The sequence below is a fragment of the Natrix helvetica genome (genome assembly GCF_964273705.1).
Source record: "Natrix helvetica genome assembly, chromosome: 7".
NCBI lineage: Eukaryota > Metazoa > Chordata > Lepidosauria > Squamata > Natricidae > Natrix > Natrix helvetica.
Window position 1 is genome coordinate 52,668,203 of NC_138558.1, and position 12,571 is coordinate 52,680,773.

Sequence of the window (12,571 nt, forward strand, 5' to 3'; positions counted from 1 at the left end):
CAAGAAATTTCTCATTTCTAGGTTGGATCTGTTTGATAAGTTTCTATCTCACAGATCTGTCTCACAGTTACTTCCAGTTGAGCCAAGCACAACCTATTCTATACATTGTTTCTTGCCTGCGTAAAATCTTACTTTACTCTCCATTAAATTGCATTTTTGGTGAGAAAATGTTCTACAGTGGTATTCGAACAAGCTTTCAAGGTGCAAAAATGGCTAAAACGATGAGTTTCCTTTATTTACTTCACCTGTCAACAGAAATCTTGCCAGGCCAAAGCAACTATCTGCATAAGTACAGATATACTCTGAGAAAAGCTAGGAAGGAGCCATTTTAATCATCTTCCTGCCAACCAAACTTTCCAAGTTCCTCTACTTCTTTTCCCTCCCTCCTGGGAATGCAGACTTCATTCCACCATAGTAGAGACTTAAAGAAAATAAAGACTTAAAAAGTGGAGACCAAAATTTTCAGGGAAGTCAGGTGAAGAGCTGCTACTTTTTTACTACTTTCTTAAACCACTTATTTTGTCAAGATGTGAAAAAGCCAAGGGAAACCAGGAAGGGACATTGGCGGTGTCAAGTAAGTTGAGATAATGGTCATGACAGCATGATTAAAACTCCACTCTTTTGTCTATGCATATGACATTGAAGAAATGTCCTGTAATAAAAAATGCACCAAAGGTAGAATATTCCACAAAATGTTAGCTAAAGTACTGTTTTCCCTAATTGATCAGATACAACAAGCCACTGCAAATAACACTAGAAACAACAATGTACATTTCTAATTATACAATATAAAAATTATTGTAACTATTAAAATAAATTAAACATAAAAAGAACAATCAGATCCACACAGCATCAAAGCAGTTTCAATATAAGATTCATTCAGTCCTTAAATTGATTATTATATCTGGATTATATAGAAATATATTGAATGATTGTGATGGAATGTAATTTGGATTCCCAAGCAGAGAAAGGATGCATTACAGACGAGCAAGTGATAACTTGGTTCAGATAATTTATGTGGAAGAAAGACAATGAAGATGGCTCCTAATTTACTAATATTATACTCCTAAGAATATATGATTTATGAAGGTGGTAGCATGCTTTAGTTTGGCAAGATTCTGTCTATAGGTAAGGAACAATAAAGAAATCTGCTTGGAAATATCACAAAATGTCTTTTTAGGGTTTTGGAGCTTGATATTGATCTTTTTGTTTTTAGACTCTTATCTTAATTTCCTTGATTTCTGTCCAAACTCAAACTTGGTAGAACTACAGTTCTTCATAAAATGACCAATCTCGTATCTTAGGGATACAATTTAACATAATATTTACATTTGGAACTATTACCTTGATTTTCCAAATTGTATTAACATATGTGGTAACTTGAAACCAAATTAAAACTGTGCTGAACAAGTTTGCAAAGTATCTTAAGATCTTTTACAATACCAACACAAAGTTAAACTATTTTCCTAAAATAGATAAATGATTGTTTGTGTCTTTCTCACACTACCCAAAAACAGTTGTCCAAGCCAGTAACATGTGGACCACCCCTAGGCTTTGATAGAAATCGACACTTATGATGACAACTGAAACCATTTCTGGTTGTCAAAGTATAACACGATATAATCATAATTTTCAGCTTTCCTTTTTTTTTAAAAAAAAAATGAGGATTTCAAGTATTCCTTACAGCTAATAAGAAAGTCAGCTTCCTAATCTTGGTGGGAAAATGGGGAAAATGTAAATCTGCTGATCTTACAGAGAAAGTAAAGCAGAAAAGGATATTTGCCAAGTTGTCTAAAGTAGAGGTGGAAGCCATGAGAGAAGGCTGCAGTTCATTTCTTCTCTGTGTTCTAACTACAAAACCTCTCCTTCCTTTTGTGATCCTATCAGGGCCTTCCCCCCACACAGCAGCCTTTTTACTAGAAATTCTGCTAAGTTCAAGGGATTCTTCCATCTCCAAAATGACTCAACATTCAATAAATTACAGATTGATTCAGACTATGAATCTAGACATTTGTTCTCTCCTCATATAGCAAATTCCTTCTGAACATCAGCTGACATGTTGCTTTTAATGTAATTGGATATTATGCATTCTGGTGATTTATATTCATTAAAAGTGAGTGGCTGTATCCAAAACTCCAGGCACTTGGCCAGTTCGCCAGAGACTACAACTTTAAAAGTTTATGTCAGCTCTGCCTAGTTGGCTTGGCACATCACAGGCAGCCTTTCATCAAAGGATGGAAGGGTGGGAAGGGTGGAAGGGTAATAAAGCTGTGTGTCTATAAACTGGAAATAAGGAGGGGGGGACAGGTGATAAAGACCAGAGCAGCCACATTCACTTTGTACCAGCATCCCAAGGCCAGGCACACTGAGAAAATTTGCAGACTACTCCCAAATATCTCAACATTCTGAAAACGTTTCGGCAAACGTCAATTGGCTAGAAATGCACTGGTCATGGGGAGAAGGATGGAGTGTAGGTGAACTTTTTTTGTATCTTTTGAGCATGGGAAAATCAGAGCTAGCTTGATTCTATTGCAACCAATACCTTTAGTAAAGGAACCCTTTCCTTTAACCAAATGGAGTTGAGGATCTTCCTTTCCTAATGGACCAGATTGGGACAGTTTTGACATTAAGTTAGTTCTGCAGTTGTGGTCAATCTGGAGAGGAAATTACCTCTATCATGGGGACAGCGCAAATGATGTCAGCTCAAGGGAACAACCAGAAAGAGATCCAAGTTGGGCGGGACATCCTTAAAACCACCTCCTAGAGGATTATCCAAGGGGCTGGGAGAGGAGAACCTATCAAGACTCCTATGGTCTCTTGTGGTTGAAGAAAAGGAAGAGTAGACAGAGAAACCCATAGGAGTGACATTCATCCATGGGGACTGTGGCAGCCGCCAGCAAAAGATGGAAGTGGAGTTGAAGAAAGAATTGAGCACAGGAGAGCTGGAGCAAGCGGACTGAATGTTGAAGCAAGCCATAAAGTTCCTGAGGGCGGCTTTTGGTAACCTCAAAGCCTGACGAGGCCTAGCCCAGGTAGCACATCCCACTGACTAGCCATCTCCAGCCATGGCAAACAATGGGGCAGCCACCTCTGCCACTATGATGGCAGCAGTAGTGATCTCCTCAGCAGCAGCAACCACCCCAGTGCCTAGCCCTGCAGCCCAGCCTGCATCAGCTGCAGAAGTGTCAGTATGGCAGAGAGGGCATAAGCCACCAGCCCTGGGAGTAAATTTCAACGGAGACTCCAAGCAATTGGTGACCTTCCTGATTCAGGTTTGGACACACATGAAAGAGTATGGTCCAAAAATAGCCCCTGAAGGGGTTATGGTGTGATATGTGACCATGGCATTGGAAGGGACCACAACTGAATGGATTGTCACCCTCCACAATGACAACACCATGGAGCTGAGAAACTTTGGAAGTACAGTACTTCAAAGACCCCTTAGCAGATCATAAAGCCAGAGATCACAAAAAGGGCATAGGAAGTGGAAATTGACCAGGCTCAATCCAAATACCGACCAAGTTATGGATGGTGAAGATTCCTCTCTGAAAAGAAAGAGGCTCTGAAGCTGCCACCATGGGAGCAGAGCCCACACAGATAAACCGCTGGCTGCTTTAGGTGTGGGAAGGAGAGGCACTGAGCTGCTGACTACCGAACTGCATACATTCATCCACCAGGTCATCAAATTCTCCCCTCCCACAACTGGGAAACAGGAAACAGCCTCCTGGCCCCAAATATTGATGATGTGGAGCCACAATACGACCCAGCACTACTCGCCTCTGGCAACAGCAGTGGTTCAGGTGAGTTGGCAGGCCGAGGTGGCCACAACAGGAGATGGGTCAGTGAGCAGGCCATGAGGCAGCTATGGTGGCAGCACAAGTCAGGTCATCAGGCAGGTCCTGTATCAGGGTTCCAAGTAACACCCCCAACAGAATCAAAACTCAAGACAGGTATTTTCCTCAAAACCTGATGTCAGACCTGCAAGCTATCTTTTCTTTTGGACCTCAGGTCTGCCACACTTTCTATTATTCTACTATGCATTTTCTATTGTGGGAAAATGGGAGGGGGATTGTACAGAGTTAGATGATATGTAACTATAAAAAATTCTTTCTAGAAAGTCAAGGTCATCCTTTGTCTCTGCACCTCTGCACCTGACCGGAACTGGATGGGTGGAAGCTGCCAGCATGGCAGTGGACGATTGGACCATGTGATGGACTTGTGGGTGTGGGGGCAAGATCTTGAACTTTCAACTGGGTGGGAAAACTGGTAAGCCTTCAGATTCGTGTTTTTTTTCAGATGTGCCAAAATGGCTCTCTTAATAAATTGGAACTTTGAGGAATAATTTGCCTCAGACTGATTTAATTTTGGATGCTATTTGGAACCCTGACACTTGAATAGAGAGAACTAGAGATAAAGGTATATTGGCACATCTGGAAAAAGCCAAATCTGAAAGCCCCGGGTTTTCCCCACCTAAAGTAAAGTCAAAGCTTCTTCCCCTGCATCCACATTTGCATCACATGGTCCAATCAGGTCATTGTCCCAACTGCTGTTGACTTCCATTCACGCCTCCCCAGGTGCAGGCTGAGTGTCCCTGACTCCCAATGGGAATTTTTTGTTATGACTAGACACCCCACACTCTCTCCACTGCTCCCCTTCCATTCCCACAGCTTGCCCATCCACTGCTGTGGCAGCCCTGAAGACTCCAATTAAAGATGGCTCCAGGGCTGACAAGCTGCACCCCCTCAGCTGATGAGGACCTCTTGAAACAAGATAAGTGATGGGGGTTAGTAATACTTTTCCTAACCAACTCCCCCCCCCCCAGGGGACCCCCTGAAGCTTGCTAGGGAATTCTCATGGAACTGTTTTACCAATCTATCTGCTTTCACATCCCAGCTCTTAACCCATGTAGCTTCAGACAAAGGGAATCTCTTCCAGTGGACTAAATATTGCAAGTGACCCCGGTGTACTATGGAGTCCAATATCTTCTTAACTTCATAGTGGGTTTCTCCCTGCACTGCCATCGGGTTAAGTGCTGGCTGGTCCAACGGTCTTAGCTGTGAGCTAACTGTAGGTTTCAATAAACTGCTATGGAAAACCGGAGGCGTGAGAGACTAAGTTGTACAGTCACTGAGTTATTTTCACTATTGTCAATGGCCCTAGGAACTTCAGCCCTAGTTTCTTGCTAGGCAATTTTAGCTTAAGGTAAATAGGTATACACGATCTCCCACCCAAAAGGGGAATTGGAGAGATCGGTGCCTATCCACCTGCTTCTTCTTTTTTTTGAATAGAATTCTTTATTGGCCAAGGGTGATTAGACACCCAAGGAATTTGCCTTTGGTGCAGATGCTCTCAGTGTACATAAAGAAAAATAGAATAGAATACATTCCTCAAGAATAAAAAGTTACAACACTTAGTGATAGTCAAGGTTACTAATAAGCTATCAACTCGTATTAGGAAACAAAATAAACAAAATAAAAATAATATAAATTGAAAGATACAAGCAACATAGTTATATGTTATATAATATTATATAATATGTAATATAATATGTTATATGGTTAATACAAATACAAAAGTAATATAATTATAAGATGCCAATAAAAAATGGTAGTGGAAAAGATGAGAAAGATAATAATAGTGTAGCCATACTACATGGGTAAATGTCATTAGACATAAGACACTGCTGTGGGGATTAGGTCTTCAGCAGAGGGATGGCACGTGGAGAAAAACTGTCTCTGTCCAGTTGCTTTGGCATGCAATGCCCTATATTGGTATCCCGAGGGGAAGAGTTGAAACAGTTTATGTCCAGGATGTGAGGTGATCTGTAGATACTCAATATTTAGTAGGACTCTCTAGCAAGGCTTCTCTAAAGGTGGGATGTTGTGGGATATTGTGCAACATATTGCACAGGTCTGCTGTGCCATATTTTGATAGATTTCACTTCCAAGACCAGGTGGCATCTGGAAAGATGCAGCCCTGAATACCCCAAGAGAACACTGGAAGCCACTAGCCCTGTTTAATCCATGTTCATTACCTACCCTTGTTCTATTGCATTTTCTTTTTTTTAAATAATTTTTTTTTATTTTCAAACAAACATAAACACGCAAAACATATAACATAAAAAACTTCTTCAACTATATACAGTGTGTCAATTGATTATAAAATCTTTCTCAGTCGTTTCCATAGTCATCATTTGAGCTTTATCAAAAATCACTTATTGTCAATCAAATATCTTTGTTACATTATTATTGTACTTCATTTGTTTAATTATCACTATTGTTTCACCATTTTAAACAAGGTATTCTAAATATGTATACATTTATATTATAATGATTCATTATATCATCTTCAATATATCCAATAATAAAGAATTTTTTTGTATCCTATTCTAAATCATTCTATTATTTTAGCATTAATAACATTCTCTAATATTCAATTCCATGTTTTTTCCATTATTAGTATCATCAATCTAATATACATTTATACAAATTATTATAATAGTTAAACTTCCATTAAGCATAGCTATTATTACATCCTTTTTATATGAGGCATATTAAATTTGAAGTAAATTTATATTATGGCATTTCATTACATCATCCTGAAATCATCCAATGATATTACATCTTTATATTCTATTCTATATAGAATTATTTATCTTTTATAAAAAGGCTTTTCAACATCATCTCCATCCTCCTCACTTACAGTTTATATAAAATTTTATATTATCAATCTAGTATATATAAATGCTTTATTATAATTATTGATCATTTATTTGACTATCACTATTATTACTTTATCTTATACATAATATTCAAAGTTTAACTACATTTAACTAAATTTTATTGTGACATTTCATTTCATCATCCTGTATCCTTCCAGAAATAGTGCAGTCCAATATCTCTTGCCATTTGTATCCACCTGCTTCTTGTGTGCCTCTGCCATCTCAGCTAGTGCTTGTGTAGTATTCTCCCAACCCAGCTTTAGCTATTCCATCCATTTGGCCAGGGTCATGGATGAAGGTGGCTCTCATGGCAGCTCAGGCATGGGAACAAATTCCATGCTGCTAGTATCTGAAAGGGGGTCAGTCCGGTGCTACTGTGCTCTGTGTTATTATAAGACACCTCTGCAAAAGGCAGCAAATCTGCCCTGTTATCTTGTTGATAGTCCACATAGCATCTCAGATATTGCTCCATCATGGCATTCACGCATCCTGCAGGCTCCATTAGTGCTTGGATGGAAAGCTGAATTAAGCCCCTGGGTTGATCCGATGAACTTCACGAACTCCCTCCAGAACTTAGCAGTGAACTGAACCCTTCTTTCAGGGATGACCCTGCGGGGCACTCTGTATAGCTGGTATATTTGCTTTAAAACATCCTGGCCAATTTCCTGGCAGAGGGGAATCCTGAGCAGGCAGTGAAGAGGGCTTGCTTTGAGAATAAGTCAATCATAGCCCAAATGACCGTATTTCCCCCACTTTCTTGGAGTTCGACTATAAAGTCCATGGCAATTTCCTTCCAGGGACAGCAGGAGTCAGTTTCCTAGCAGCCCCTCATGTTTTCAGCAGCTCTGTCAGGGGTAGAGCTACTTCAGCAAAGCTGGAATGAACTGTCTGTAAGTTTGCAAATCCCAGGAAGCTTTGGAGTTGCTTGCAGTTGCGTGGAGTTTGCCAATCAAGTACTGCTTTTCCTTTTCCTGGGTCCATCTCGACTCCGTCATTTGACACTTGATAGCCCAGGTAGTCTAGGGAAGTCTTATGAAACTTGCATTTGGACAGCTTTGCATAGAGCTTCGCAGCTAGTTTTTTCAGAACCTGCCACACTAGTTTAATGTGTTCTTTGAGTGTCTAGCTGAATATGAGAATGTCATCCAGGTAAATTAGGACACCTTTGTACAGATGCTTATGCAGCACCTTATTGATTAGCTGCATGAATACGGCACGGGCTCCCTGAAGCCCAAACGGCATGACTTAAACTGGAAACTACCTAATGGGCAGTTAATGTCCCTCCTTAATCCACACCTGGTAATAAGCTTCCCACAGGTCTAACTTGAATACTTTGCCTTTCACTGGGTGATTTAGCTTGTCTTTCATGGGGGGAGAGTGTAGGTGTTTTCCACGCACACGGTGTTAATTCCATGGAAGTCCATACAGAGCCTCACACCCCCATCCTTCTTTTCTTTGAACAGCACTTTTGATTTGGCGGGTTGGATGAAGCTCCTCACCAAATTGGTATTGATGTACTTTCTTAATTCACTCATCTCTTTTAAGGGTCATGGAATACATCTTGGGTTTTGGCAGCTTAGCTCCTGGCACAAATTCTATTGCACAAGTGGTGGGGCGGTGGAGGGGGAGGAAGTTACATTCATGTTTGCTGAATGTGTCTGCCAGGTCCCTGTATTATTTGGGCAGCTGGGGGAAGCCAGGCAGGCTATCTGCAGCAGCTGTGCCCTCCCCCTGACCAGGGTAGCTTGGGGGCTGAAGTGGTTGAGCTTCAGCCTAAGTGGGTGGAGGCAGTGGGCTGATGCCAATTTTTAGTTTTCAGTAGCTATCTTCCCACATGATGGCTGGACCCTATTTGTCCAGCCAAGCGAGGTCTAGGATGAGTGACTCTGTCATCTTTGGAGCTTCCACAAAGCATGTAAGTTCCCAGTGGTGTCCCAATTTCCAGTCTCATGAGCGCAGTGACTAAAGTTCTGGGGTTCCACCTATTACTGTCCCATTGACTTGCTTGAAGTGCATGGGGTGCCCCAGGTGTTTTGTGTTCATCCTTAGTTTCTGGATGGTAGGGAGGCTAATCAGGCACCTGGTACAGCCGGTGTCTATGATGGTTTCTATGTCCCCTTGAGACCCTGTTGTGGGTACCACTATTTTGTGGCAGCCCTGAAGACTCCAATTAAAGATGGCTCCAGGGCTGACACCATGAGGTGGCCGTGGCGAATGCAGCAGGTCAGTGTCTTGGGGTGGAGAGCAGGTCGTGCATCTCCCCAAGCAACCGAGACATGCCAAGCTGCACCAACAAAGGCCGGAAGTAGTCGCCTGCCGTTTCCTGCTGCAAAAATCTTTTAAAAACCACTGGCTGTCAGTGGGACCCAACAAGAGATGAGGCACCGGAGAATCAGACCTGGCCGCTTCTCTCATGCAGTGCTTCCCGAACGCAGCTTGCAGTTCTGAGCCCGAAGCAATGGGAGGTGAGTGCTGCCTTGAGCACAAATGTACTGTGGTGAAGGCAAATGCTGTTGCTGTGCAAAGGGGCGCTTCACTCCTGCATGAAGGCTCCAGCCATTGCCACCACCGTTTTGGCCTGCCTGCACCGCCCCATCTTGCCATGAGTGAGCTGGCCATGACCACTCAGTCACATGACCCCCCCAGCCACGCCTACTGAGCCAGTCATTAGGGAGAACCGGTTGTTAAATTACTTGAATCGCATCACTGATCCAAGCCCTTTCTTCCCATGGCAACATTTAAACCTTCCAAATACAGGGGCTGCCCTATTTTCCACTTTCTCCAGCCCGCCAGTAATTTTAATTTATTTTTTTATTTTATTTAGTTTGTCAAACATGTACAAGATTACAGGTTTAAGTATAAACATGGACATTAATAAGAGAAATGAGTACAGATAAATGGGGACAGTACGACAGGGACAGAATGATCTTGGGAGACAGGGGGAAGGGCCATAGCCAGGGCAATAATCAGTTAAGATGCAGCTGAGCCTGCAGAAAGAATGGGGATATGGCAAACATCTCAGAAGGCACCATCCTTAAGTTTCTTGGGCTGGAGAGGTGACCAGGAGGGGGAGGACATTCTGTCACAATTAATAAAGCAGAATAAAATAGATAGTGCTTCTTGTCTGGACTACCTTTCAGGAACCAGTAGTAAAAACATTTGAATCCCATCACTGGGTGTGAAGAGTATTTTCCTCCTTGGTGGTTCAAGCCAAAAATGATTCTAATCGAAGGACGTTCAAAAACATAAAGGCAGTTTGTAGGGAGCACATTCCCCATCACTGAAAATGTTGAGTAATGAACTATCTGCAAGCAAACTACCATATTCAGGGAGTCAACTCCAAAGTTCAACCCTGAGCCACAGATAATCTCTTCTATTGAACCCAGGGATGGTCTGTCTTCAAAAGACAGCCAATCCATGGATTTGTACAAGGGTATCTCAATGAGGGCCATTTTATTTTCCCAACCCTGTCACTGTCAATTTGTAGATGCCAAAGTGACTTGTGCCTGCCCAAAAATCTCTCCCTGTGGGCTACAATAAAGACACCCCCTTAAAGTGCCTGTGGACTTAGGCACTGAAACTGCATTCCAGACTTCAGAATGCCATGTAGGAATAAAAGATTTTAACTGGAGGACAAAACTCAGCAGCACTTTTTCATGTGACTGTTGACAAAAATAGGACTGCCAACATGATCGCAACATCCGATGATGGATATGGCACAAGAACAGTGGAGGGTTTCCAATGTTTTTTTTATTACGAGTTCGCTCGCGCTGACACGTGACTCTTGCACAGAAGCGTCCAGGCGTGTGGGCGAAACCTCCCGCTGCCACTACTACCCCTGCACAAGAAGTGTAGGCACATCCTGAGGGGCCGTGGCAAAACTGTGCAAAGGCGCTGGAGCCGTTTCATTACACAATTGCTGGATAAAACCCAAAGGAACGGGTTAATGCAGCGTTTCTTAGTATCATCAAATTTAAGACGACTAGATTTCAACTCCCAGGATTTCCCAGTCAGGATACAAAATTCTGGGAGTTGCGGTCCATTCGTCTTAAGAGCGACCACACTCCCCAACCCACCCCCCTCCTCTCTCCTGCGTCCAGGGAACGCTGCCTAGGACTTCCGGCCCCACCTCCCGAGTGGCGTGGCGTCACCAGGGCAACAGTCGGCTGGCAATCGCAGCCAAGATGGCGGCGCAGGGAGTTCGTTGCTCACGCGCGCGGGAGAAATGGGCCCGGCTGGTGCGCTCTGTGTCGCGCAGAGATGACGTCCTCTGGGGTGGCGGCTGCTTCCCTCCACTGCCGGGGGCCGCCGCCGTCGCGCGCGCGAAGATGGCGGGCCTGGCCGAGGCGGCTCCGGGTGGCGGGGATGGCAGCGGCGGGGCCGGACCCCGCCGGGGCTCCCCGCCTGATCCCTTGCCACTACTGTTGCCAGCGGAGGACGGGCAGCCGCGACAGAGCAGTTTCGCCAGCGGCGGCGATGGGCAGTCTCCACCCCATACCGAAACGCTGGGCTTCTACGAGAGCGACCGATACCGCAAGCAACAGCAGCGCCGCGCGCCCTCGGGTGAGATTCCGTCGCGGACCCCTAAGCATGTGCAGAGTGCCTCTTTGGAATTTCATTCCTGTGAAAAGCTTGGGAGGGGAGTGCAGAAAAGGAGGAGAAAAAACTTAACGTGTGCAGAGCGCTTCTTGGGTTCTTCCCCGTGGGAAACGGGAAGGGGGTATGCAGAAAAATTGGGGAGAAGGAAGAGCGGAGAAAGCCCCATTTGCACCCCAACCTGTTGGGTCACAACGGGCTTTCTTCCTCCACCCGCTTCTTCCAAAAGTGGTTTCGTTTTAGCAAACTATGGTCCTTAAGTTTTACACCGAGGTAGGGTGGATTTAGGAATGCTAAGACCGGCAAAGATACCTCTGTCCCCTTGACGTCCAAAAGAGGATTTCTGACCTGTATGCTTTCTCCATAACGAGTATGTTGGAGTCTCAGGGTGCCTGAATTTGGTCCTCACCATGTTCACATTGCCTCCCTCTGGGTCATGAAAGACCTCACCAAGTTATTTTGGGGAATCTATTTTAGGCATCCAAGTTTGAAAAAGGAGGCTCAGATCTCGGTCTTAATCTGTTTTCCGGGATAGGTTCCTGCTTTATATGTGAAACTTGGATGAGGGCATATAAAATTAGCTTTACTTTTGCCCAGGAACAAGTGGTAAAGAATCATCTAATGCTATGAAATATATTCTTGGCATTGGACTTGAGTGCGCAAGACTGCTTTCTTGCTAGGGGATAGCTTAAGTATTTTATGTCTATCCACTTAATTGGATGTGCATTTGAAATGTTATAGTAAGTGATCTTTGCTACTAAAGTACAGCCTAGTTAGTAGATGTTGGATCCACTATTTTTGTCTTGTGGAGATTGTAGGAGAGCTGTGTTAATGTACTGTGGGGAAAAAAAATCAGGAGTGTAAGGGAAACATTGGAGAAAGGTGCCCTTTCTTGGTTAAGGTTTTTTTCCCTTGCTTTTTTCTTTGGCAGGGAGGGTCCTCATTATCCAGCTGCAATATCAGCTTGATGTTTTCAGGGTCTTCTGAGGCCAGGTAAAACGTAAAGATTCTGAAAAGAGAATTGACTCATCGATAGTGGGGGCAAAATGATGGACTCATAATGTGTATCTGACCTGTCCTCCTTCCTGCCAAATTTCAGAGTTGAGGAAGGTAGACAAAGACCGTTTCCAACAGCCTCATTTCACCTACAGTGTTAAAAAGAAGATTGAATGCTGTGGGATTATCTGGAACAGGTTTTTCCTCTGAGTGGTCAACCCGTAAATGCTGCTTTTGTAGATAGAAAATCTAGCGTGC

The 12,571-nt window shown here is 43.4% G+C and overlaps 1 protein-coding gene across 1 annotated transcript in view; it reads left to right on the plus strand.

The window, feature by feature from the left end:
- Positions 1-10,905: 10,905 nt before the first annotated feature.
- TAPT1 (transmembrane anterior posterior transformation 1) overlaps positions 10,906-12,571 on the plus strand; it is a gene marked incomplete at its 5' end in the record, with an annotated part of 72,900 nt that continues 71,234 nt past the window's right edge. The window contains one exon of the mRNA XM_081959417.1: positions 10,906-11,284. Coding sequence (XP_081815543.1) covers positions 10,906-11,284 — 379 coding nt within the window. The remainder of the gene's footprint in view (positions 11,285-12,571) is intronic.